Genomic DNA, 27532 nt, shown 5'->3' with positions numbered 1-27532 from the left:
TGTCACTTAATCTTAAGTTTTCTGTGTATTATTTGTTTGTCTTTTTTCATTTGGGTTGGTTTTGTTAGCCCTTTTTCAACTTTTGTTCGCTTTTGATTATCCCATTGTATCTTCTTTCTTTTTTTATACACTAGTAACCATAACAACATATTACACAGAAATTATTGTCACCTTTATTGAACCTGTCAACAGAGAAAACATTAGATGACATGTGTTTTGTAATCAATTATCATTATAACAAGTTTAACAGATGATTATCATGGAAATTCCAACCACCAATGGAAAAATACACTTCATATATGTAAAATCTGATTATCTGTAAATTTTTAAAAGTGTGCAACTAAACAGTCATGACAGTACAAAATGTATAAGTGTGAAACTAAACAGTCATGACAGTACAAAATGCATAAATGTGCAACTAAACAGTCATGACAGTACAAAATGTATAACTGTGCAACTAAACAGTCATGACAGTACAAAATGTATAAGTGTGCAACTAAATAGTCATGACAGTACAAAATGTATTGAAATGTTAATATGGTTAAGAACATCTACTGACAGTAAACACAAGCCTCCAACCCACCCACCATATACATACCATGGCAATGAAGCTAGTATTTGTCCAACTTCTCGCAATCTGATGCTATTCTGGTTCAAAAGGTCAACAGAAGGAACTAACAAGCAGGCCATATCTGGATCATTTGTATAATAAGGACTGTCAGCGATGGCTTCTAGCATTTCATAAAACTCCTTGGATACTGGCAAAGTGACGGCATTACCTGCCTGGTCCACATACTGATTGACAGGATAAATATACACACTAATTCTTGTCTTGTCATTGTATCCACAGTGGTATACATCAAAGCATGTATGGTAGGTACATCGGGTGTCTCGAGGGGAAGCACCCGGGCTTGACGTTGTTAGTTCTAATTTTTTACTGTTTTCAGATCTAAGAAACAAATGCTTTGGATCACTAATATCTTCACTGAATGAGTATGACCAAAAACTGAAACCTATTACCGCAACTACCAAAGCTCCAATCAAAATCATAAGTAGGAGGGGCTTGAACTTCATCCTGATTTCCATTGGTTAATGACTTATTATCCATTCCATTTCAGCTTATCACCAATTATTTTTTTGACTGAAAAACATATTTTCAACAATTAAGTTTAATGATTAAGGTAGAAAAAACAAATGTATATTCATTTATTCCACAGTGTAGAGGTGCAGCTGCTTAAAATAATAAAATACTATGGATAAAAATCTTGTTAATCATTCTGGGTAAATCAATGAATTCCACCTCTCCATTTGGCCATTAAAGACTGAACTTATAAAGGATATTACCGGAAACTAAATGTTGAAAAACATTACTCAGAGTAAGATTATTAAATAAAAACCTCTCTAAGTTTTAGATTGTTTTATGAATAACGTTTCTATCATGTTTATTGTATTCCAATTTTGTTGTCATTTAGTGAAACATTCTTAGTCTCTGATTAATCATAATTCTTCATATATAAAAACAGAAAGTTATTTAAAGCATCTTCTGAGTAGTGATTCAGCCTATTATTTAACTATCGGAATTTTTTCTGATCCCATTTTCAATACATGTTTATGTATAGCAACTCCTGTAAAATATTTCAAGACAGCCATCAAAACATTGGATTTATAAGTGAGTTTGACCCAACATATTTATGTGTTCAGTAAGTAATTTTTATTCAAACTTCTTCATTGGGAAATACATGGGGAATGTGTCCATAGGACACAGATGATGCCCCCGCTTGCATATAACGTTATAAAGGGACATAACTCAAGAAGGGTAAAGTGATGCTACCCAAATTTGTACTTGATCTGAGTTTTGTGGTAATAAATATTGTGTATATGTTTCATAACATTTGGTTGAGGCAACCTAAAGTTAGAGAAAGGAAATGAAAAATTCATCAATTTTTCCGTTTGTAAAGGGCTTAACTCTAGAACGGTAAAAGTGATGCCACCAAAATTCAAACTTGATCTGTATTTTGTGGTAAAAAGCATTGTGTATATGTTTCATAACATTTGGTTGAGGCAAACTAAAGTAAGGGAACGGAAACGAAAAATTTAGCAATTTTTCCATTTGTAAAGGGGTATAACTCTAGAATGGTACAAGTGATGCCACCAAAATTCAAACTTGATCTGTGTTTTGTGGTAATAAGCATTGTGTATAAGTTTCATAACATTTTGTTGAGGCAAACTAAAATTACAATTTTGGGACATACGGACGTACAGACGGACAAGGGTAAAACTTAATGTCCCCTCCACTACGGCATAAAAATACATTTCCTGAATCAAATTTACATGTACAAATACCTTACAAAAGTATACTGTTATTAAATAGCATTATAATTGGGAATAAAAAAATAATTTTATTTGCAGAAAATTCTCAGGTTTGTGCTATGTAATTTTTTTTATTGTGTCAAGAAAATTATTGATAATTCTCACTTAAATCATTGACTAATTTCAGATGATTAGACCTTGCTTGCATTTTCTTGTTCAAATTTATTTTTATTTTTTTTTTTCATTGAAAAAAAAATACACCTCATTAATCCTTAATAATTAATCATTGGCACATAATTTACATAATAAAAGTATGCAGTGTAGATCAAATTATTTTTATAAGTATAGTATTGAGGTCATGAATTGTTGATAAAAGTTGGTGTATTTGGCTGTTTAATTAACTATGTAATACAAGATCTATTAACTGTGTTAGTGTTTCTAACTAATACTTCCACCCTTGAAAGTAATTGTTTTTAAATCATGACAGCTGTCAATCATACTAGTAGTACTGTATCAGTACTCTTTATTTGGAAGGAATTGAAATAATAGTATTTTAACAAGAGGTTCTCAAGAGCCTGAATCGCTCACCTGTATTTCAGAGGAGAAGATTTTTAAATGTTAGCAAACTTGATGTACAAATTGTGTAAAATTGTCTTTAATGGGCAATAACTCCTTAAGGGGTCAATTGACAATTTTGGTCATATTAACTTTTTAGTAGATCTTACTTTGCTGAACATTATTGCTGCTTACAGTTTATATATATCCATAATAATATTCAAAATAATAACAAAAAAACTGCAAAATTTTGTTATAACTACCAATTTGGTGGCAGCAACCCAACAATGGGTTGTTCAATTCGTCTGATAATTTCAGGGCCGATAGATCCTGACCAATTAAACAATTTTACCCCATGTCACATTTGCTCTAAAAGATTTAGTTTTTGAGATATAAGCCAAAAACTGCATTTGACCCTTATGTTCGATTTTTAGCCATGGCGGCCATGTTTGTCGATGGATACAAACTTCGGATACAATTTATAAACAAGATACCCTAAGGAACATTAAGTTAAAGTTTGAAGGTAATTGGCCCAGTAGTTTCAGAGGAGAAGATTTTTAAATGTTAGCAAACTTGGTGAACAAATTGTATAAAATTGTCTTTAAAGGGCAATAACTCCTTAAGGGGTCAATTGACAATTATGGTCATATTAACTTTTTTGTAGATCTTACTTTGCTGAACATTATTGCTGCTTACAGTTTATATATATCTATAATAATATTCAAAATAATAACAAATAAAATGCTTCGCTGGGGCGCAGCTTGATACGACCGCAGAGGTCGAACCCTGAACAGTTGGGGCAAGTATGGACACAACATTCAAGCTTGATACAGCTCTGAATTTGGATTGTTATTAAATATTTGACACAGCATAGGTTTCTGACACAGAAAGAATGTGGTCTAAGAACTTGAATTTTTTTAATTTACCTATTATGGTCCAATGTCCAAAATCAAAATACATGGTTAGATTCAGCATATCAAAGAACCCCATATATTCAATTTTTGTTAAAATCAAACAAAGTTTAATTTTTGACCCCAACTTGGACAAACTTGAAAACTGGGCCCATAATAAAAAATCTAAACATATGTTTAGATTCAGCATATCAAAGAACCCCAAGAAATCAATTTTTGCTAAAATCAAACTAAGTTTAATTTTGGACCCTTTGGACCTTAATGTAGACCAATTTAAAAAACAGGACTTAAAATTAAAAATCTAAATACACGGTTAGATTTGGAATATCAAAGAACCCCAATAATTCAATTTTTGATGAAATCAAACAAAGTTTAATTTTGGACCCTTTTGACCTCAATATGAACCAATTTGATAGCGGGGCCCACAAATAAAAAATCTAAATTCATGGTTAGATTCAGCATATCAAAGAACCCCATATATTCAATTTTTGTTGAAATCAAAAAAAGTTTAATTTTGGACCCCAACTTGGACCAACTTGAAAACTGGGCCCATAATCAAAAATCTAAACACATGTTTAGATTCAGCATATCAAAGAACCCCAAGAATTCAATTTTTTTTAAAATCAAACTAAGTTTAATTTTGGACCCTTTGGACCTCAATGAAGACCAATTTAAAAAACGGGACCCAAATTAAATATCTAAAAACACGGTTAGATTTGGCATATCAAAGAACCCCAATAATTCAATTTTTGATGAAATCAAACAAAGTTTAATTTTGGACCCTTTTGACTTCAATATGAACCAATTTGATAGCGGGGCCTACAAATAAAAAATCTAAATACATGGTTAGATTCAGCATATCAAAGAACCTCATATATTCAATTTTTGTTGAAATCAAACAAAGTTTAATTTTGGACCCCAATTTGGACCAACTTGAAAACTGGGCCCATAATCAAAAATCTAAATACATGTTTAGATTCAGCATATCAAAGAACCCCATATATTCAATTTTTGTTGAAATCAAACAAAGTTTAAATACTGGACCCTATCTTGGACCAACTTGAAAACTGGGCCCATAATCAAAAATCTAAACACATGTTTAGATTCAGCATATCAAAGAACCCCAAGAATTCAATTTTTGTTAAAATCAAACTAAGTTTAATTTTGGACCCTTTGGACCTTAATGTAGACCAATTTAAAAAAAAGGACCCAAAATTAAAAATCTAAATACACGGTTAGATTTGGAATATCAAAGAGCCCCAATAATTCAATTTTAGATGAAATCAAACAAAGTTTAATTTTGGACCCTTTTGACCTCAATATGAACCAATTTGATAACGGGGTCCACAAATAAAAAATCTAAATACATGGTTAGATTCAGCATATCAAAGAACCCCATATATTCAATTTTTGTTGAAATCAAACAAAGTTTAATTTTGGACCCCAATTTGGACCAACTTGAAAACTGGGCCAAAAATCAAAAATCTAAATACATGTTTAGATTCAGCATATCAAAGAACCTCATATATCAAATTTTTGCTAAAATCAAACAAAGTTTAATTTTGGACCCTTTGGACCTTAATGTAGACTATTTTGAAAACTGGACCCAAAATTAGAAATCTAAATACACTGTTAGATTCGGCATAACAAATAAATAAATGTGATCAAAGATTTTACAAATCTAATGTGCCATACTGTGCAATTAAAGATTACTTCTTGAAATTTTTCAATATTTGAAATTTGAAAAAAAAATAATATTTGAAGAATAATTCTTTTTAATTTCTGAAATCTGAAATGAGAAAAAATTGACCCCCCACAATTTCTTTTTATCCCCCCCCCCCCCCCCCCCCCCCCATTTTTTCCCCAAAAAATTCTTTCCCTCAAGATATGGTCATAATCTCAATTCAAATTTCCAATGGAGTTGGCAACCATAATTACCCATTTAATTTTACCATAGTGCTAACTTAATCTATTTTATAAAAGAATTAAAAATATAGTGTCAAATCTTTCATATAGATTTTTTTGTAAAATAAAATGATGCAACATTTGCAGATATTTTTACTGGTCTTCCTTTATAAATATGCATTTCTTTAAACATAATTTAAAAGCAGTGTAAGGGAAGTAACCAAAACGTTGTATTTGGATTACCTCCCTTACACTGTTTTAAATTATCTTTATTGTTCATTAACCATTACTTTATACATAATTTAAAAGCAGTGTAAGGGAGATAATTTCAATGATGTATTTGATTTATCTCCCTTACACTGCTTTAAATTATGTTTTGTACTAAAGTATTTGTCCATTAACCAGGACAACCTTGTTTTTCCCCCTTTTTTGCCCCTAATTCCTAAACGGTTTGAGCCATAACCCCCCAAAGCAAATCCTAACCATCCCTTTGTGGTATGGAAACTTGTAGTATAATTTCAGAGAGATCCATACACTGTTCCAAAGTTATTGTCTGGAAACTAGAAAATGCTTATTTTTGGCCCCTTTTTGGCCCCTAATTCCTTAACTGTTGGTACCATAACCCCCAAAATCAATCCCAACCTTCCTTTTGTGGTATTTAACCTTATGGTAAAATTTCAAAAAGATCCATTCACTTAAACTAAAGTTAGAGTGCGAAAACCAATGTGTATTCGGACGACGACGCAGGACGACGACGATGCCGGACGACGACGATGCCGGACGACGACGACGACGACGATGCCAACGTCATACCAATATACGACCACAAAAATTTTTTTGCGGTCGTATAAAAACTGCAAAAATTTGTTAAAACTACCAATTCGGTGGCAGCAATCCAACAACGGGTTGTTCGATTCGTCTGAAAATTTCAGAGCTGATAGTTCTTGACCAATTGAACAATTTTACCCCATGTCACATTTGCTCTAAAAGCTTTAGTTTTTGAGATATAAGCCAAAAACTGCATTTGACCACTATGTTCTATTTTTAGCCATGGTGGCCATGTTTGTCGATGGATCAAAACTTCGGATACAATTTATAAACTAGATACCCTAAGGAACATTTAGTTAAAGGTTGAAGGTATTTGGCCCAGTTGTTTCAGAGGAGAAGATTTTTTAAATAGTTTACGACGACGACGACAGAAGACGGACGCCAAGTGATGGCATAAGCTCACATGGGCCCTTCGGGCCCCGGTGAGCTAAAAAAGTGAGAGAATGAACTTTGATATCAATACACAGTTTGTGCCAAATTTCATTCTATTACTTACACAAGCATAAGGGTTAGAGTTGTTCAGGATTGAGTCATCATTTGACAGTTCAATGTATAGTTTGTTCTTACACCACTGTCCCAGGCCCCAGCCTGCAATCATTTTTAACCTTGCCTCATTCTGAATGTGCCTGCCCAAAGTCAGGATCCTGTAATTCAGTAGTTGTAGTTTGTTGCTGTATATCATATTTGTTTTTTTTCTCATTATTGTTAAATTGTTTATAAAGCAGGCCGTTAGTTTTTAGCTTGCTATGCAATATGGATTTTGTTCATTGTTGAAGGCTGCAGGGTGATATATAGTAGCTAAATTGTACTTCATTTGGTTTCTCATGGAGAGTTGTACATCTCAATGGCACATCCACTAATTATTTTTTAAATAGTTGTAGATCTGTGATGTCCAGTAATGACTTATCATGGAGAGTTGTACATCTCATTGGCAATCAAACCACATCCGCTAATCATTTTTTTATATAGTTGTAGATCTGTGATGTCCAGCAATGACAGACTTATAGTGATTAGGTGTAATAATATATACATGCAAGATTGATTAGATGTCATGGTTTATTAACTTGTTATCTTAGGGGATTTTTGTTTGTTTGTAAATTTATATACATGATATATTGAATAATGATTATGTAGGTACATGAATTCCCCCATTATTTGAAGCACCCATAAAGAGCTGCAATGGTACTGTGAAATCCATGTTCACTCCATACATGCCATATACATGTAAGCATTAATGGATATGTGTCACCAACTTATACACAACCCACCACCAGGGACAATCCCCAACCTAACACTATGGGAGTATTAGGACACAGGGATGTCTGTTATTGCGGTGAAGGAAGCCAAAGTACTCAGAAAGAACCACTGGGTTACTCAGAATGAACAGAGAATTTTAAATTTAACATTATATTTATTATAAAATTGAGAATGGAAATGGGGAATGTCAAAGAGACAACAACCCGACCAAAGAGCAGACAACAGCCGAAGGCCACCAATGGGCCTTATACATGTACATGTATAGTATATATGTCTCTATTTATCAAGATCTAAAAAGACATAACGAATTTTCAGAGGATAGGCGGCAACACAGATGAAACCTTAGAAGCGGCATTGTTGTTCCTGTCAATATAATACTTCCATGCATATACTAACAGATAATCCCCAAATTAATGGTTATTTATACCTGGGAACAGTATAATAATGTTCCTATTTATACTGACAAGTGACATGTTTGTCCCATGTGGACCCTTTAATTGGCAATACAATTCTTTATTCTTGCCGACGAACTGCTTATGACATCACTTCATCCCCATATATGAAGCAGTCAGTTCAATTCAGAAAGTTTTACCTGAACATAATTATCTCAAACGTAAAAACATTTTTTTACAGACATTCATTCCTGAGATCAATGTTTACAAACTCCACTTCCGGTTGATGATTTCTTCCAATGAAAATCGTTGTTACAAAACTAAAACGGGCACCTGCAGAAGCATCGTCTGTCATATTTCTAGCAGAGGATTTTTAGGAAACTATATTAATTACATAGAAATATCACATAAAAATAAACATTAGCACACATGTTGTGGTCAGAAGAAATTTGCAATGCCAGGGATAGTATTATTTCAGAGGAGGTGGTCGTTTGGATCAGATGATTTAGTAGTCCCAGCTGTAGTGCTGTTGTTTATGCACATTGCATGGTAAGATTATTGACAAAGTTACTCAGATTATCAAAATATTGGAAAATACTAAAATTCTTCAAATGGATTCGATGTAGTGCAAAACAACTTAAGCATTTGTATAATAAGTGAATCAGTAGAATTAAGCTTCCATTCCAACTGTTGTGTATTGAGAGTATAAACAACAGATGGTAGCTATAACTAATCACCTTAATTAAATTGTTCTGTGGTTATTAACTTATGATGCATTGTGTTAATGGTAGGTTATACCATAGGACATATATAATTGTATATAGTTCATGTAGTTATTCCCAGGTTATTGCATTGCTGATTGAACCTGTAATTTGGGATGCATATGTCTGTCTTATTTGCTCTGTTCCATGGGTGACAAATTTGTATTTTCATACTTGTATTGGTTACCTGTAAACATTACACACAGTCCCCCAAACTGTCTAGAAAAAAAAAACAGTCTTTGAAATACATGTATCACATATTTTTTTTTATAGCTTCCCGACGATCTTTGAGATGCCCAGGCCCTATACCTTTTTTATTGTTAGAATTTCCAATTCCTGTGCATGTATATATACTTACATACCTGACATGCATGATGTAACATGTACCATGCATTGTATGCTGAATGTGGATTGTATTCACCTGAAACAAAAATCTGGTATATATTGAATGTAGAAATGTATATACAGATATTGGATGTGTATCAAAGGAGACCCCAATCTAAAATAACAACACATAAAAGGAAATAAAATATACATTTAGACATGTTTACATGATACACTTGTGAATACATCATTACAGTCTGCAGTAATGATTTTCAGTCCTGTAAATTACTATATATAAGTGCAATAGATGTCTTGGGATTTTGTTTCATAGATTTGCAGACATGCAGACAGTAGACCCATGTTCACTATATGTAAATTTATTTTCTATTTGATTTTTTAAGTAAGTTTGAAACAAGTTTATGATCTACATGTATAAGCTCAACATTTCGTTAAAATCATCCTGGTTGGCCGCTTGAAGACTGCCATATATCAATTTTCGATTTATTGTTTTATTCCTTTTATTCCATAGACAATGATAGAGGAATCAGTTCATTGGTTCATTTTACATCAAATTGCAGATTTTTTTCATTTTTTTAATCACATACTAATACAGCATACAACATGTATCATGTCACATAAATATTTGATATAAGGATTTACTCTAGCTTGAGATGTTCATGTATTATAACTTAAATGGATTTAAGATAAGTCATGATAGAAATCAATACCACAGATTGGTGTGAAATATAAAGAGTTAAGTTTTTTTGTGATAACAACACCTGTTTCACAGAAGATCAATAAGAAATAATCTATTGTAAACTTAATTGTACATTTATAACATACATTGTACCTTCAGAAGGTTATATTTTTCACTTCATTGTTTTAAATATGTTCTAATATAGACATCATCATTTATCCCTGATTATATATTATTGACACTTTAAATAATACATAAACATATATTTAAATGACACTCTGGTTCATATTTCAATGAATTTGGACAAATCATTTATATAGTGTAACATTTCTAAAAAAGAACATCATTTTTGTTCATTCATGACATGCATATAATTGTGTAGCAGGAGCAATTCTGGTTGAGATTCAGGGATGCAGACCACAGCTTGTTCTAGTTTGTGAACTGATTTAAACGGGGACGATGGATGCCAAATGTAAAAGTGCTATTTAAATATTTAGGTGAATGAAACCAGTGAAACAGTGAAAACAATATATAATTTATTCATCAAGTACAACTTTTATCATGAAATCTAAATATAAAGAAATGGAACATTCAAAGACTTCATTATTACCCTTATAGAGTTGGCAAGTGACAGATGCACTAATAACCTTAAAGGGAGATTTGGAAATGCACAGCTTTTCTAATTGGACTGAACATCAGCCCTCAGACAATTTGACATAATAATTCCAAACCGGTTATATGAAATGTTAAAGTGTGTCAAAGAAGGTTATAAATGATTTGCAAAGATGCAAATTCTAAACTTTAGAATATAAATAAATATCTTGAACCAATGATTCAAAATACCAATATATCTATTCTGCCACTATTGGTTAGATTACTTTTGTCCTACACTTGATGTGTGCTTCAGTTCACTTTTATCGTTTTCTACCTGAGACTTGGACACACAAAAAATGTCTTATCATTTAGAAATTGTAGATATAAATAATTAAATCATATTTGAAATTGAATTCTTATACATTTAGCAAATAATTTGGGGAAGAGTCCCATCTGAAAACTCTGAATGTATGTAACAATATATCAGTAAACAGGAAACCATTTTTCCTATATATTACAATGCTAAATAGGATTCCAAAAAAGTTTTTTATTAATCTTCTTGCTCAAAAAGGTGCCAATGGCATTTAATTTCCATGCTATTTGCATTTGTTTTGAAACCACTTTATTAATGTCCATTCAGCACTGAATTGATTCAAACTCTCAAATTTGATTTAAAACAATTATTAAAACATATATACATGTACATCAGAATTTCAAAAGTTTCACAATGAATAATAAACAATGCATGAAATTGTGAAAGTTTCAACATATTGGGATGCACTTACATTAATATGCCATCTATTATTAACCATTTACATTCCAAGATTGCAGGTAGGCATGTTAGCACAATATAAACTGATGGATATAAATAGCACATGCGATATAATAGTATAATATATGTAACTTATATATATATATATATATTTGATTAAAAAAAAAAAATGAAATAAATGTTCATCGTTTATCCTGTAACCTGTTAAAGAATGATCTGCATGCAGTCAACAAAATCAGTCTCACTGTTGGACAATTAAATTTCACTAGCCAAGGTAACATCAAGGCCGTAACTACCATTGAGGCAAGTGAGGCAATTGCCTCACTAAAATTTCGACACTGATTTTTTTTTGCGTATTTGTTTATGGTAATTAAATACGAAATATAGTCATTTGTTTTTTCTGTCTCAACCTTAATTTCTATAAATTGACATCGTTCCTTTTAAATTATTTTTCCCCGGAAATAACTCAGCATCTCAGTCACCGCTTGATGTTTCTCGATTACATTAACCTAGTAACCGGTAATCATCATGGATCTCTGTTAAAAACGGGCTCTTGCAGAAAAAGGAAAAGCGATACTGAAGGTGAGGAAGGAGAAATTCTAGTTGTTATTTGTGATCACAACAGGTGTTAAGAGTTCCAGTATTGAATATATTTTCATTGGAACTAATCAAAAAATTATAAATAGACTGACAAGTTACTGGAGCACCGCACGGTAGCAGTCCTGTCTGAGTATTCATTTCCCCTTTTTCCCCCCAACTTCATTCAATCTTAAAATTTGAAAGAACATCCTGTAATCCAATTTTGACATTATTGAGGGACGGTAGGACCTTTAAACAGGATTTCGTGTTTTCTAAATCGGGACTACGTACAGGATTTCGTGTCTTTCAATTCGGGATTTCAGGATCGGACCCCCTCCTACCCCCCTCATTATTCGATTGCCGATCTAAAATATCTTATCACTGACTATTTCCAGAAATAATCTTAAATCATGGACCTACATGTAAACGACGAAAACTCCAGTCCAATTTCCCTGTATCAAGAAAAAAACCACTAAAAAATCAATATTCCTAGAATAACATAAAACGATATACGGTAGATAAATCCAATTTCCCGTAACAATAACAGTAAAAGGTGGCATATGACAAAAATGAACTAAAAATAATATTCCTAAAATAACATAAAAAGACATAGGGGGTAAAAGCTGAAAATTGATATTTAGCTCCGTCTGCAATAAAACGGTTTGAAATCAAACTTTGACATCTTCAATCTATGCAATGATGCCAAGCTCTCTGGAAATGCCCAGAATGCAGGATTTTACATCATTTATCCTAGACCCCCTACCGAAATTTTTGGATCTTTATGAGGATAAATTATTATATATATTAATTATAATTTTGGCCTTAGTTTGACAGAATTGAACAAAACTGATTGCTATACATGTTTAATGGATAAATCATTCAATATTTCATTCTTGCAATTTTTGAATTTTTGGTTTAAATATTTCAACTTAAACTGTCAAAATCAAATTGTTGTTACGACCCTGTAATTTGGTTAGGCTCTGTACATACTTGAAAGCATGCTAAAAAAATTCTTAGTCACATTTGAAAAAAGATGAATAACCTCCAAAACATTGAACCAACATGGTTAAACTACAGTAGGTTTCAAAAACCCAAACTCAAATTTTTTAAAAGGTTTCATTAAAGCTCTTTTGCAATTACTTTTCAGTTGCTAAAACACCATACACTATCTTGAATCTAATATAGACATGTGTTTATGTTTTTCAGTATTGACTCCTTAGGGTCTGGGGTAGAGAAAAAAAATAGATATTTAATGCTTTTAAAATATTATATAAACCTCATAACATTTTTCAATGATAAAAGATAAAGTTAAGGATTATCTTCTGTCACCTGTTTAAAGAGCACCTTTTTATTTTCTGTCTATGATCATGATGATAGTATGGAGCATATTGTTCTAGTTTGGAAGTCAGTCAGTGAGTCTATATGGTGTCAGTTTAAACTTTTATGCCCCACCTAGGGGCATTATGTTTTTCAGTCTGTGCGTCAGTTTGTCCATCCGTCTGTCCCGCTTCAGGTTAAAGTTTTTGGTCAAGGTGATTTTTGATGAAATTGAAGTCCAATCAACTTGAAACTTAGTTACATGTTCCCTATGATATGATCTTTCTAATTTTAATGCCAAATTAGAGTTTTGACCCCAATTTCACAGTCCACTGAACATAGAAAATGATTATAAGTGTGAGTGGGGCATCGGTGTACTATGAACACATTCTTGTTGTTTAAGGGAGTTTACCATGAAGTTATAGTAACTTGAACCTTAATATTATACATTGTAATGTGAACTTTTAAGATAACCAAATTATGGTTTTGACCTAGAGCGGGTATTACCTAATGGATACATATTCTTTTTTGATGTAGTTTTATACTTTCCTTCATAATTTTGGACATTGATTCCTTCTACTTCTACATTGTTGAATTGCAAAGTGTCCAAGACCCATAACTCAAGTACTAAGTCGGTCATTCAATATGGCACTCATTAAAAACCAATGAACTATTTGTTTTTTGTCAATTGTTTTGTTATAATATAGGCCGTTCGTTTTCTTTATTGAATTGTTTCATATTTTTACTGTCGGGGCCTTTTTAACTTTTATAGCCGACAATACGGTATGTGTTTTTCTCATTGTTGAAGGCTGTACGGTTGCCTATAATTGCTTACATCACCTTCATTTGAACTTTGGTGGATAGTTGTCTCATTGGCAGTCATACCACATCTCCTTATTTTTAAATTGTACACATTAAAATTATGTTGTTTCTTGTGTGATTTTTGTTAGTAAGCTGTGCCAGTCCTTCTACATAGCATGATTCCCCCCATGCCATTAGTATTAGATGTATGCGTTGCGCATGTGTGGAGAAAATATGTCGACTATTTTTTTTATCCCGAAAAAAAAAGACAATTACTAGAAGTTAACTATTATTGTGAAAGTTATTTTATGAGGAATGTATTAGCAAAATAGTGTATTAACTACATGAATCATAAAAAGGATGGGAAGAAAGGTCAGAAAGGTCAGAAAAGGAGGAATTCAAAACCTGAAAATGATAGCACGGAGAAACCAAGTAAGAAACAGCAAAGTAGTACTCACGATTCAAAACATGAGAATGTAAACAAACCGAAAAATAGTTTAAAAAATAAAACTGTCGATAAATTACAGACTTTAAATATGTCAACGTACATACCAAATATTGATTCTCCTATCCTCCCTGGAAGATCCAACATACCACAGTATACAACACAACAAATGTCAACCCCAAACTTCACTTCACCAACGGGCTACTATCCTTATGGACCCCAACCTATTCCAAATATTCAACCAGTTATGCATTCAACAATGAATATGGGACATGACACAAACATCAAAATTGACAATCTTGGACAAAAGGTGGAAGAAATGTTGACAAAATTATCTATTCTTGACTCTTTTGGTGAAAAAATTGACAAATTTGAAAGAAGTATGCAAACATTTTCAAGCAATGTAGGAAAAATTACAGATAGAGTAGGAGACATAGAAAAAAGTTTGGACTTTATAAACTCACAGTTTGAGGTAAATAGAAATGATCTATCCGACATGAAATCTGAATTTACTGCTATTAGATCTGAAAACAACGAAGTGGCAGAAAACATGCAAAGGGTGCAGAAAAATCTCGAAGATCTACAAGAAAAACACCTAGATCTCCAGATTCGGTCGATGCGTGAGAACCTAGTGTTCACAGGAATTCCTATGACAACGGAAAATGAGGAAAGCGATACAACGGAAGGAATTTTGAAAGTATTCATGACAGAACATATGAAAATGGAAACAGAGATTGACTTCCACAGAGCTCACCGATTCGGACAGCTGAATGAGAGAAAAAGTCGAGACGGGACAACATTTAAAACCAAACCAATTGTATGCAGATTCAAAAGCTTTAAGGACAGAGAAATAGTACGGAAGTCTGCAACCAATCTTAAGGGGACTACCTTTGGTATTTCAGAACAATTCCCTAAAGAAATCAACGAAAGAAGAAAGTTATTGTGGCCCTATTATAAGGAAGCTCGAAAACAAAACAAAAAAGCTCTTATAAAACGAGACAGACTTTTTATTGATGGAAAAGAAATTAAGCCTCTACCATCAGATATAGCCGAAAATACTACACGACGGGAATTTCAATCACAAGGAGCACGTCCAAAAACAAGACGACGAAACAGACGAGATGATCTCACTTCGGATGAAACCTCAAGTAACGGAAGATAGGTGAACCATGGAGGGCAAACAAACTCAGTGAACAGTGACAATTTTAACGATTCGGATGACTTTCACGGATCAACTCTCTATACAGTGAACAAGAACTCAGATATTAAAATATTATCTCTAAATGTATGTGGTGTCAAGCATCGATTATTTTATCCCGAATTTCAATGTTTAATAAATAAATTTGATATTGTTTGTTTTCAAGAAACAAAGCTTGATGATATAGACACTATTGATTGTGAAAACTTTATTTTCAAGTATAAAAATAGAAAGAAAATTTCAAACTACAAATCTGGTGGTATTGCTATAGGTTACAAAAAATATTTAGAACGTTACATAACTTTAATAGAATCAGATTGTCCTTTTGTTTTCTGGTTTTCTGTTAAAAAAGAAATTTTTGATTTTAAAGAAAATATTATATTTGGTATTACTTATATACCCCCAGAAAATACAACTTATGCGTCAGATGAAGCCTTTTCGGAAATTGAATTTGAGTTTCAAAATTTTAGTAAGAATAATGACTACATGTGTTTACTTGGCGATTTCAATAGTCGAACTGCAACACTCAAAGATTTCCATGAAACCGAAGATACTGATGATACTCAATTTAATGAAATATCCGATATAAATGTATTTTCAGATATATGTATTCTTGATGATATGAACATATCAAGGTATAGAAAAAATCCTGACACTATTGTAAATAAGTATGGTAGAAAACTTATTGAATTTTGTAAAAACAATAATATATTTATCTTAAATGGTAGATTTGGGAAAGATAGTATTGGTAGAATGACTTGTAAAAATAAAAGTGTAGTTGATTATATGATATGCACTTGTAATGTTCTTGAGAATATACTCGACTTTGAAGTACAAGAGTTTTGTAGACTTTTTTCAGATGTTCACTCACCTATTTCACTTACTTTGAGCTGTAAAAATAAGAAGCATTCAGATTTTGAGACAAATAATTTTACACCAAAAATTGGTAAATGGAAATGTGAAAAAACATTGGATTTTAGAGATAATTTAGATGGAGAAATGATTGAGAAATTATTTTTTAAGATACAATCTTTACATAATGCAAAAGAAAACGCACGAAAACCGGAAGTAGATGAAGTAGTTTTTGATCTTTGTAATATTTTATTGAAATCGGCAGAAACTACTTTCGGTCTGACAGGTAGTAAAGCACATGAAAGACATTCAAAAAAGCAATGGTTTGATCTGGAATGTCTGAAAGCAAAAAAAGAATTCAGAAAATCAAAAAGACTGTGTAAAAAATATGGTTCAAATATATTTAAAGAAAGATTAAGAGTGAGTGAACTTTCTTATAAGAAAACTATGGATAATGCTATTGTGAGATTTAATACAGATTTTCGAAACAAAATGAAAAACATGAGAACAAAAAATCCTAAAGAATTTTGGAAACTTTTTCATGGTAATAGGCAAAGAGATATTTCAAAAATTCCTTTGCAAACTTTGGTTGACTTTTTTAAAGATTTAAATACAAACAAAGATCGTTCAGACGATTATGTTATTACAAACGAGATAAATTCAGACGAAGTAAATGAGATGATTAACAAGGAAATTACAGCAGATGAAATCAGAAAAGCAGTAAAAAAAGCGAAAAATAACAAGTCTCCAGGTGATGATTTAATTATTAATGAATACATTTCATCTTCATTGGATTCTATGATTGACATTTATATTTATTTATTCAATTTGATTTTTGATACAGGTATTGTTCCAGAGTCGTGGCTTTTTGGTAATGTTTTACCTATTTTTAAAAATAAAGGGAGTAAAATGGAACCAAAAAATTATAGACCCATAACACTATTATCTTGCATTGGAAAGATATTCACATCTATTTTGAATGATAGATTAAGTACATTTTTCGATCATTATAAGATTTTACATGAGAATCAAGCTGGATTCAGATCCGGATATTCTACCAACGACCATACTTTTTCTCTGTATGTATTGTTTCAATTATTGTTTTTAAAAAGAAAGAAACTTTACTGTGCGTTTGTAGATTTTGAAAAAGCCTTTGATTTTGTACATAGAAACTCTTTATTCTTCAAACTTCTACAGAACCACATAAATGGGAAATTTTTTAGAATTGTAAAAAATATGTATTCAGATACGAAATCCTGTATAGTACATAATAATGAAAAGTCTGACTTCTTTGCTTGTGATATAGGAGTTAGACAAGGGGAGAATCTCTCACCTATATTGTTTTCTTTATATCTAAATGACTTGCAAGACTTTCTAGAAACTACAAATGCTAAAGGTTTAGAAACTATTAGTAAAGATATAGAAAATGAATTAATGGTTTATTTCAAAATGTTTATTTTACTGTATGCTGACGATACAATTTTGATGTCAGAATCAAATGAAGACTTACAATTGATGCTTAACGAATTTTGTGATTATTGTAAACAATGGAAACTGAAAATAAATGTGCAGAAAACAAAAGTTATGGTATTTTCAAAAGGTCGACTGTCAAAGAATTTAAAATTTTATATTGAAGATCATGATATCGAGATAGTAAACGAATATAAATATCTTGGAATTATATTTTCAAAAAGTAGCTCTTTTTTAAAGACAAGAAAATATTTATATGGAAAAGCTACAAAAGCAATGTATGGATTGTTACAAAAATGTAGAAAAAACAATTTATCTATTGAATGTCAATTAGATATGTTTGACAAAACTATTTTACCGATACTTTTGTATGGATGTGAAATTTGGGGTTTTGAAAACTTGGAGTTACTAGAAAAAGTTCATTTGCGATTTTGCAAACTTATACTACATTTGAAACAATCTACTCCAAATTTTATGATTTACGGAGAGCTGGGAAGATACCCCATTTCATTTCATGCAAGAGTTCGTATGGTAAAGTTTTGGTGTCGTCTCTTACATGGAGAAGAATGTAAAGTCTCCTCACTTTTATATAAGCTATTATTTATTTACTCTAATAATTATGGTTTGGAGAATAAATGGTTACGTTTTATAAAAAACACATTAGATAATTGTGGAATGTCAAATATTTGGAATCAACAGGGTACTTTTTCTGCTTTGTGGATTTCTAAATGTGTAGAACAAAAACTGAAGGACCAATTTATACAGGAATGGCATGAAAATATGAATTCTACCTCTAAAGGTATATGCTATAGAATATTTAAAACAGAATTTAAATTTGAAGAATATATATCTATTTTACCATTGAATTGTATGTATATGTTTTGTAAATTTAGATGTAGTAGTCACCGTTTACCAGTCGAGACAGGGAGATGGCATAATCTGTCAAGAAATGATAGATTGTGTCGTATCTGTGGCTCGGCTGAAATCGGTGACGAGTATCATTATATTTTGTCTTGTAAATCTTTCGATAATGAAAGGCAAACATTTTTACCGGAATTTTGTTGGAAAAATGCAAACACCTTGAAATTATGTAATCTGTTTTCCTCAAGTAATATGACAGTTTTAGAAAAATTATGTCGATATATTAAAGCTGTTAATGTGAAAGTCTCTCCTCCTGGTTAATGTATATCATTATTTCACACATGCACTGTATATTATATTATATTGTTGTATATACTTATTGTCTCTATAACTATGTCATTAGTTGATGAGAATAAAATTCATTCATAGTTGCCATTCCAAATACTGATTGCCATTTTTATCATCACTTCATTTAGAAACATTATGTAAATATTAGTATCTAATGCCTAGACAGATTGATTCAGCAATTACTGTTTGTCCAGTTATTTGATTTAATGTACTATCACTTAATTGTTTACATGAATGATTGGCAATATTTCATTCATTAACTAATCATTTACTAAATCAATTCAACTACCATAGCAAATTCAGCCTGATTGATTAGAATTTTAATGATACATGAGTCATTTGATAAAGGACATTTTGTTTTGAATGATTCTTGACAAGACGATCATCATATGAAGAAAATCATTCAGCAGTGACTAATTTTACTGTTGATTCTAGTGATTTTGATTAATTCACTCTAAATGTATTTTTCGTTATATTTATATTTCTGGGGTATTATATGATAAGATTAAGGAAATAATGATATCACACCTGAAATTAAGGGTTTCTTTATTATTAATAAGGGAACAATATTGTTGAGGCCAATGGATTGAATAATTTTAAGGATCATGCATATATATATATATCTGCATATTAAAAGTCAAGGTTAAGATTATTTTGGTATGTTATAAGAAGATTTATGATACAAATGTACATATATGTTAAATCAATGTAAGGAATACAAATGCATCTGATAGGTTTTGTTACGTTTTCAATGATTATGTCACAAATTTCAGAGTCATATTATTGAACATTTATACCTTAAAAACTTCAGCATTTTAAAGTTAACAGCTGTAGTTTTGATATAGTTTTCTCTTGGTGATCTTTGTTAAAATCTTTTTCTGGAATACATGTATGTCAGATTTGGGCAAAAGCAATACAAATCAGCACCTTAGGGTTTTCATTTAGGTCATTAAAGAATTCACTATGAAAATTCCTGCTGGTTTATTTTTTGTGGTAGCTGTATGACTTAACAAATACTGAGGTAATTTTTGTAAGTAATGGAACCAAAAAATTTACTTTTTGTACATGTATATGATAAATTTGTTTAGAGATGTTGAAAATATATGAATAAACTTCATTAAGTTCCTTGAGACAAGAGCTTTCAGTTCTGATGGATTTTTTAAAGGATATACAGATGAGTTAGCTGATATTTGATTTTTGTAGATTTAAGCATTGCTGTGTTTTTAATGAATCAGAGTAATCATGTATTTATTGATCTAAGTCAGTGTAACCAGATTTGAGGTGAGAAAGACATGCTCACCTGATAACAATCTCTAATGTACTCAGCAACAAAAGAAACACACCATCACTATTAATAACTTTGTAAAAAAAATGTTTTTTAAAATAACTTTTTAAAAAAGTGATTGAAATGAGTCAATATTTGGCACAATATTTTTGGTGTCAAAATATTAAATTCTGTGAAAATGAAGGTCTTCTGAATATTTATTTATACTACTCAAAAACCCCAAATAAAAAATTTGCAAAATCTGTGAAAACTGAAGTGTGTGTACTTTTTCACTTGAAAACAGAGAAATTACTTCGTTTTTTTTATAATGACCAATTTAGAATTGGCCTGTCTCAAACCTTTTAGTTTTTTCAACTTTTTTGGATGAAACCCTGAAACAAGGAATTCTCTGCAAATTGTGGATAAACTCAAGGTAAGGCTTAGAATATGCTAGAGTTTTGTCTAATTTTAGCCCAAATAGAAATTGTGAAACTACTACGTATGGGAAGAAGTGGTGATTTATTTGTGTTGCTGAGTATAGTTATATAGAATTTCCTTCCTTTTATAGAAGCTATTGATTGATTTAATTTGTCTCCAATTTTAATGTAATATTTATATTACAAATGTGGTCAAATTAGGTTAATTGATTATACAACAGGTAGTAATGATCAAACATGGCTATTGACCTTGGGAATGTGTATTTATATGAAATATTTCACGTAGTTATTGATTTCCTGGCAGAAGTCATTTAAATATGGGCATGAGGAAATATATCATCAGTTTTTTTTCCCCCAAGTACTTTAAATTTTTTTATAAGCTAAAATGGGTAGCTTACATATAATGCCTTGGTTATACTCGGGTGCCAAAGTACACAAACAGACATTAAGTAAATAGACTCATCATAAATACCAGGATTAAACTAAATGATTTTTTTGCCTTCTTACATTTTGATATTAACTGCTGTATCTCCATGCAAATTTAATGCAGCTAAATACATGAATAATGTAGAAACAATAATGAGAGAAGAAATGAAGAAGTTGTTTAAGTACAGTGACAGAAATGTCATATAACATTCTAGAAGTTACATTTGTACTTCAAGGTCACTTCTTACCAATTATACATCAACAAAATGGTCAACATCCACAATGTCACTTCTTACCAATTATACACCAACAAAATGGTCAACATCCACAATGTCACTTCTTACCAATTATACATCAACAAAATGGTCAACATCCACAATGTCACTTCAATGCACTTCAAGGATGTCTATCATCCTTTTTTATACGACAGCAAAAAATTTGCAGTTGTATAATGCTTTCATGTTGTCGTCGTCGTCCGAAGACACATTTGGTTTCCGGACAATAACTTTAGTTTTAAAAGTGAATGGATCTCTATGAAATTTTACCAGAAGGTTCAATACCACAAAATGAAGGTTGGGATTGATTTTGGGAGTTATGGTAACAACAGTTTAGGAATTAGGGGCCAAAAAGGAGATTCAAGATTTTTCAAAATTTCAAATTTTCCAAAACAAATTTTTGGGGGGATTTTTTTTCTCATAATTTTTGTTTTTTTTTCAAAATTTTTCCATTTTTACATTGATTATTTCTGATTTATTAATAAAAGCAACAAATACTGATATGGCAGGAGATACACACCAAACAGGGTGTGTAAATTATTATATATAACAGATTAACTAAGTATTGTGCAACAGCACATGTACAGTATTGCACAATAGCAAGAAATCATCAATTAAAAATAAATGCAAATCTTTTAACCAATTTCAATGGGATTAAATTAAGTCTTTAATTTTAGGGGCTTTTAACTTGTATTACAATTTTGGATATTGGGCCCCATTTTTAAATTGGTCTACATTGAGGTCCAAAGGGTCCAAAATTAAACTTTGTTTGATTTCATCTAAAACTGAAATATTGCGGCTCTATGGTATGCTAAATCTTATTGTGCATTTAATTTTTTTATTTTGGGCCCTGTGTTTAAATTAGTCCATATTAAGGTTTGAAGGGTCCAAAATTTAAAACTTAGTTTGATTTCAACTAGAATTAAATTTTTTGTGTTTTTTTATGTGCTGAATATAACCATGTTGTTAGATTTTGGATATCAGACTATTCTAGGTAAATTAAATGTCCCATTTCAAATTTTTAAGATCTTTGACCACATTTATTTTGTGTCAGAAACCTATATTATGTCAAAAATTTGATCACAATCCAAATTCAGACAGTATCAAGCTTGAATATTGTGTCCAAACTTGCCCCAACTGTTCAGGGTTCGACCTCTGCGGTCGTATCAGGCTGCGCTCGGCGAAGCATTTTATATGTATTATGCATTTATGTTCATTCAAATGAATGATTTTGATATGAGTCACCTCTTTTTATTATCCAGGGAAGTAGTATTAGCTGTTATACTTGGAGTTGTAGATTTTGAGCAAGCAAAGACGTGCACTGTTGGACTTGTTAACCTGAAGAACTATCTCCTTGGTTACCTTGTTATGATATCTGTGGCCATAGTGATAGAAGTTATCATTTTCTGGGTCAGTTTAAGAGGAACCATTCTACATGCTGAGCCCAGAGATTGTATGCAGTATCTTCTGTATACTAAATTAGGTAAATATCTTTATTGGTATGGAATTGGTTTCCATAGTGACACAAGTTGTATTATAAATTCCTAGATCAAAGAGATTAAGGAACTAATCCATCTGCTAATCTTAGAATCTTGTTTTTTTATAGGTATGTCCCCTTAGAAATAACAACCGCGAAAAATCAATCAAATTGTTAATTTTAAGCAAAAAAGATAGTTGTGTTATAATGTGATTTAAATATGAAATGCATGGATAAATTTCACAAATAAATGATTAGACATGTTACAGGTTAGAACTGAAAATTAGATGGCTGTGGGAATATGAAAAGTCATACAAATAAAACTTTAAACAAATAGATTATTGCAAAGGAAACAAAACCTTTCCACAGAATCAGTACTTATAAAAATAAGAAGATGTGGTATGATTGCCAATGAGACAACTCTCCACAAGAGACCCATCTTTGCTAGCCAAGGGTTATGAACAGTCCCTCTATCTCCACCCTTGGCAGATTAAGCCAACATTTGTGATAATAATGTTGTGCCATCTTCCTGTAAATAAAAGTCACGGCCATTCCCACGACATCCCTCTTGACCAATGGCAGCACTTGAACTCTCTTCAGTGTGGAGTTGTCAAAATGGTTGCATCTAGTATTTACAAACTTCGAAAAGCTGGAACCAAAAATATTTATTATCTCTTGGTCTGATAATGTGTGTCATTTTCAAGTATTGGTACATGTATGTATTTTCATCACTGGGATTTTTTTTTAAAGCCAAATTTGATAATCAATGAACGATTGGTTTTTCAAGGAGAAATTTAAAAGTTCCCACAGAATGAACTCCACAGAAAACAATTTGTATTTATTCGATGGGACAGTTCCTGTTTCAAAAATTAGAATACCCAAATAAAGAGGTACAGATTTTGAGGAAAGTTTTTATTTCCTTTGTAATAAGTGGTGAGAAAAAGTTGAGAGCAAATTTCACATTAAGCACCAATTTCAAGAGTACTTATTATAAATTTGGTTATTTAATGATCATGAATAAAGATAACACTTGGATTTCTGTTGAACGTTTGGTTTTTATGATGTAAAGAAAGTGGAATAATGCATAAGATTAACAATTGGCAAGAAATACAAAATGTATGCCAATAAATTGTCACTTATTCTGTTATTTTTGTATGAAATCTCTAATTGAAATCAAATCAAATGAAATATAATCAAATATTTTATTGGATAAAGTACATATAATAAATATGACATTGGATAATCCAAGTTTACATATATGACACAAACAACATGATAAATAATGAGGGGTGGACAGGGGGATACCCTTCTCCCACCACCCGCCCCTCCCACCTCCCACCTCCCACCCCCTATCTCCCACCTCCCACTTTTAGAATCTTTTTTTCTCTACCACCTATTTTTTGTCTCCCACCTTCCCCCCACCTCCCACCTTCCTCAAAAGCTGTCCACCCCCTCAATAATGTAAACATATGCATAGCAAGTAAAAGTTAGTGATATGCTATAACCACATGTCTATTTATAATAACCAAATTATTTGGAATAAGTAAATATGTTACTGATTTGAAATCATCATCTTTAATCAGATTTTTGAAAATACTAAACTTCTTTTGAAGGTTTTTGTATAGGTGATACTATAAAAAGGAAGTTTACTTCATATTCTACTTTGTCTCTGCAAAATTTGCAGAATCTTTCAGTTGCTAAAGTTTTTGGTTTACTTGTATCTCCTAGTTTAGACTCAGTTTTGGTATTTTTATTTCTGTTCTATTTATTGGTATATCATATATTTTTCTTGGGCCATAGGTGTCAGCACTGGGGTTGTGAGTTTGAACCGTGCCCTTGGCAGGTGTATATCCAGAGTTCTTGAAATCTTTTTCCCCCTGGTGGTCCTTGGAGAAAATCTGCTGGTCCTCACTATTATTTCTATTGCAAAATATCAAAATTGTGTCGGTCCTTTGCAAAATTTTGGTGGTCAAAACCTTCAGACTGCCACTTTTCGAGAACTCTGCATATCACTCCAATCTTTTTTTTACTAGGGTTGCCTGTTTTCCTACCAAAGTCAATGGTTCTCTCTGAGCACTCCGGCTTCTTCCGCCAAAAAATACTGGCTGAACGTGTGAAAGTGGCATTAAATCCCCAAAACCAAACAATCAATATACATTTTTCTTACAGTGATTCAAGTTTTGAAAAAAATATCTATTTGTAATACATTCATTACTTTTACATAAAAAATTGACATTATTTAATATAAATTGATATACAGCATTCAAAGCTACAAGCTTAAGATTCCTGTACATCAAATCATTGATTGATAGTCTATAGTGATGTATTGACCTTAAAAGAAAATGACTTCTGCCATCACTAGTTAGGTCATTAATCAATTAATACTAATTACACAGCTCTGTTGATTTCATCAATGTTTATATTGACTGTTTATGTACTTTAATTGAAGGATTGTAGAAAAACAAATTGGATCTTGGTTATTTGAATGATATTTCAGACTTGACATTTTATTGAATTAAAAATATTTGGTTTTATTTGGTTTTATTTGATTATGTATTTAGTCTATATCCCCAACATAGCTTTGAGAGGATATTATCAAGATCAGGCTTGTGATTGCATGTTTGTCTACTACTCTCTGTAAAACATTTCTTTTTTAACCCAATAATTTGAGAAAAAATGACAAAATTTAAAATTTAGATAGTCGTTTTATACAGGCTGCAAAAATTGATATTTTAGATGAATTTCTGACACCATTGCGAATTGAGAAGTGGAGGTAGGGGATGATTTGAAATGTTAATGTCTGCATGTCTGTTAAATATGTTGGACTACTCTCACACCTACAATTTTCATCAATTATCAATAAAATTTATGTCAATTGTTGACATCCGCTATAGTTCGATCCTGCTCAAAAAGTCGGGATTGGTGGATTATTTTTTAGGGTAGTTATGCCCCTTTGAAATGTAAATAATATGGAAACTGAATCTATAGTTCTTTCCAGATTTCCATAAAACTTATGCCAAAGGTTTATATGTGAACAATATTTTTCGCACAAGTTAAAAATCAGTGCCAGTGGATTATTTAAGGGGAATTACCCCCCTTGGAAATAAAAAGGATATGAAATTTGACTTTCTAAACCAACAGTTATTATCAGAATTTTATAAAAGATTATGTCAAATGTACATCACCAATATCTAGGACAACTTTCAGTGAAAATTTTATTTCCTGACCAGATACAGAAATTTTTCACAGAAGAGGGAGGAAAACCAATTTGAACAGTCTTAAAAGACAAATGTATGCCCTCATTTCAATGTCCCCTTGAAACTTAGGTTGAAGTTCTCCTGTCCTGTCTAATTCTATTATTTTTGTTTTCAGTCTTGCTAAAAGGTTAACTTACAGTCCCGGCTGAAGATCCAATTACTTAAACTTTATCTTCAGTTGATACTTATATAGTTTTATTCTACCTGGGGGATACACAACAAGTGAGCTTGAATCGGAGATGTCTGGCGTAAAAAGAAATTCTAAGAGAGAACTTCTATACAGAGTTATTGGCCAAACAAAGCATGAAAGCATTAATGTGGTTTCAGTCCTCATTTACACTTCATCTACAAAATTTAAATTGAAATGTCATTTAAAGTTGGCATTATGTTCAACATTCTCCATTCCGTAATTGATTTTCTAGGATAAATTGAATGTTTTTACACACATTAGTACTGGTGTTTACAATTTCTGTGTTCTGTAATTGATTTGGAATTTACTGTTAGGGAGATCTGTATTATGGACAGCAAAACCATTATTTGTATTGTGTAGAGTTCTTCATTTTTCTAATTAGAAAAAAGAAGGATACTTAATCATGTAATTATTATTTATGAAATAATCCTATGCACTGGTGTGGAAAACAAAATTTTATGAAAAACTATGTGAACGAATTAATATATGTTTGGGAAAAAAATTAAAATTCGGACACATGACATGCATGAGGTTACGAATAAAGGCAGGACATCCCAATATCATTTGATCCCATTAAAGTCATAGTCCAATACCCCGTTCGTGTATGCTGCAAAAGTTTCCACTTACACTCAAAATTCATAATTATGTATTGAATATTGATCTAATATTTAAAAAAAAACCTAGGTACAGAAATTTATTCCTTGGAACAGCCAAGAGTAGAAGAAATTAGAATTATATACATAATCCACCTGTATCAGTCCTAGAGGGTAAACTTAATCCTGAACATGGAACAGCCAAGAGTAGAAGAAACTAGAATCATATACATAATCATAATCTACCTGTATCAGTCCTAGGGGGTAAACTTAATCCTGAACATGGAACAGCCAAGTGTAGAAGAAATTAGAATTATATACATAATCCACCTGTATCAGTCCTAGAGGGTAAACTTAATCCTGAACATGGAACAGCCAAGAGTAGAAGAAATTAGAATTATATACATAATCCACCTGTATCAGTCCTAGAGGGTAA

At 31.6% G+C, this 27532-nt stretch overlaps 2 protein-coding genes across 3 annotated transcripts in view; one reads left to right on the top strand and one right to left on the bottom strand.

Annotated features, from left to right (window-relative positions):
- The window catches only part of LOC127725165 (exostosin-2-like), a 31860-nt gene extending 23411 nt beyond the window's left edge, over positions 1-8449 (bottom strand). Inside the window, exons 1-2 of one of the 2 annotated variants that reach the window (XM_052231994.1) lie at positions 8359-8449; positions 599-1141 (exon numbers count right to left, since the gene is read on the bottom strand). In XM_052231994.1, coding sequence (XP_052087954.1) covers positions 599-1086 — 488 coding nt within the window. In that variant the 5' untranslated portion in view covers positions 1087-1141; positions 8359-8449. The other variant, XM_052231995.1, reaches the window with a different exon arrangement.
- A 41-nt stretch (positions 8450-8490) lies between these two features.
- LOC127725166 (diacylglycerol lipase-alpha-like) overlaps positions 8491-27532 on the top strand; it is a 30542-nt gene continuing 11500 nt past the window's right edge. Inside the window, exons 1-2 of the mRNA XM_052231996.1 lie at positions 8491-8707; positions 22842-23062. Coding sequence (XP_052087956.1) covers positions 8613-8707; positions 22842-23062 — 316 coding nt within the window. The 5' untranslated portion in view covers positions 8491-8612. The remainder of the gene's footprint in view (positions 8708-22841; positions 23063-27532) is intronic.

Source organism: Mytilus californianus, unplaced genomic scaffold (genome assembly GCF_021869535.1).
Source record: "Mytilus californianus isolate M0D057914Y unplaced genomic scaffold, xbMytCali1.0.p SCAF_15, whole genome shotgun sequence".
In the NCBI taxonomy this organism is placed as follows: Eukaryota; Metazoa; Mollusca; class Bivalvia; order Mytilida; family Mytilidae; genus Mytilus; species Mytilus californianus.
The sequence above is the reverse complement of the archived record's forward strand: the minus strand, read 5'-3'. Positions and strand labels throughout refer to the sequence as shown.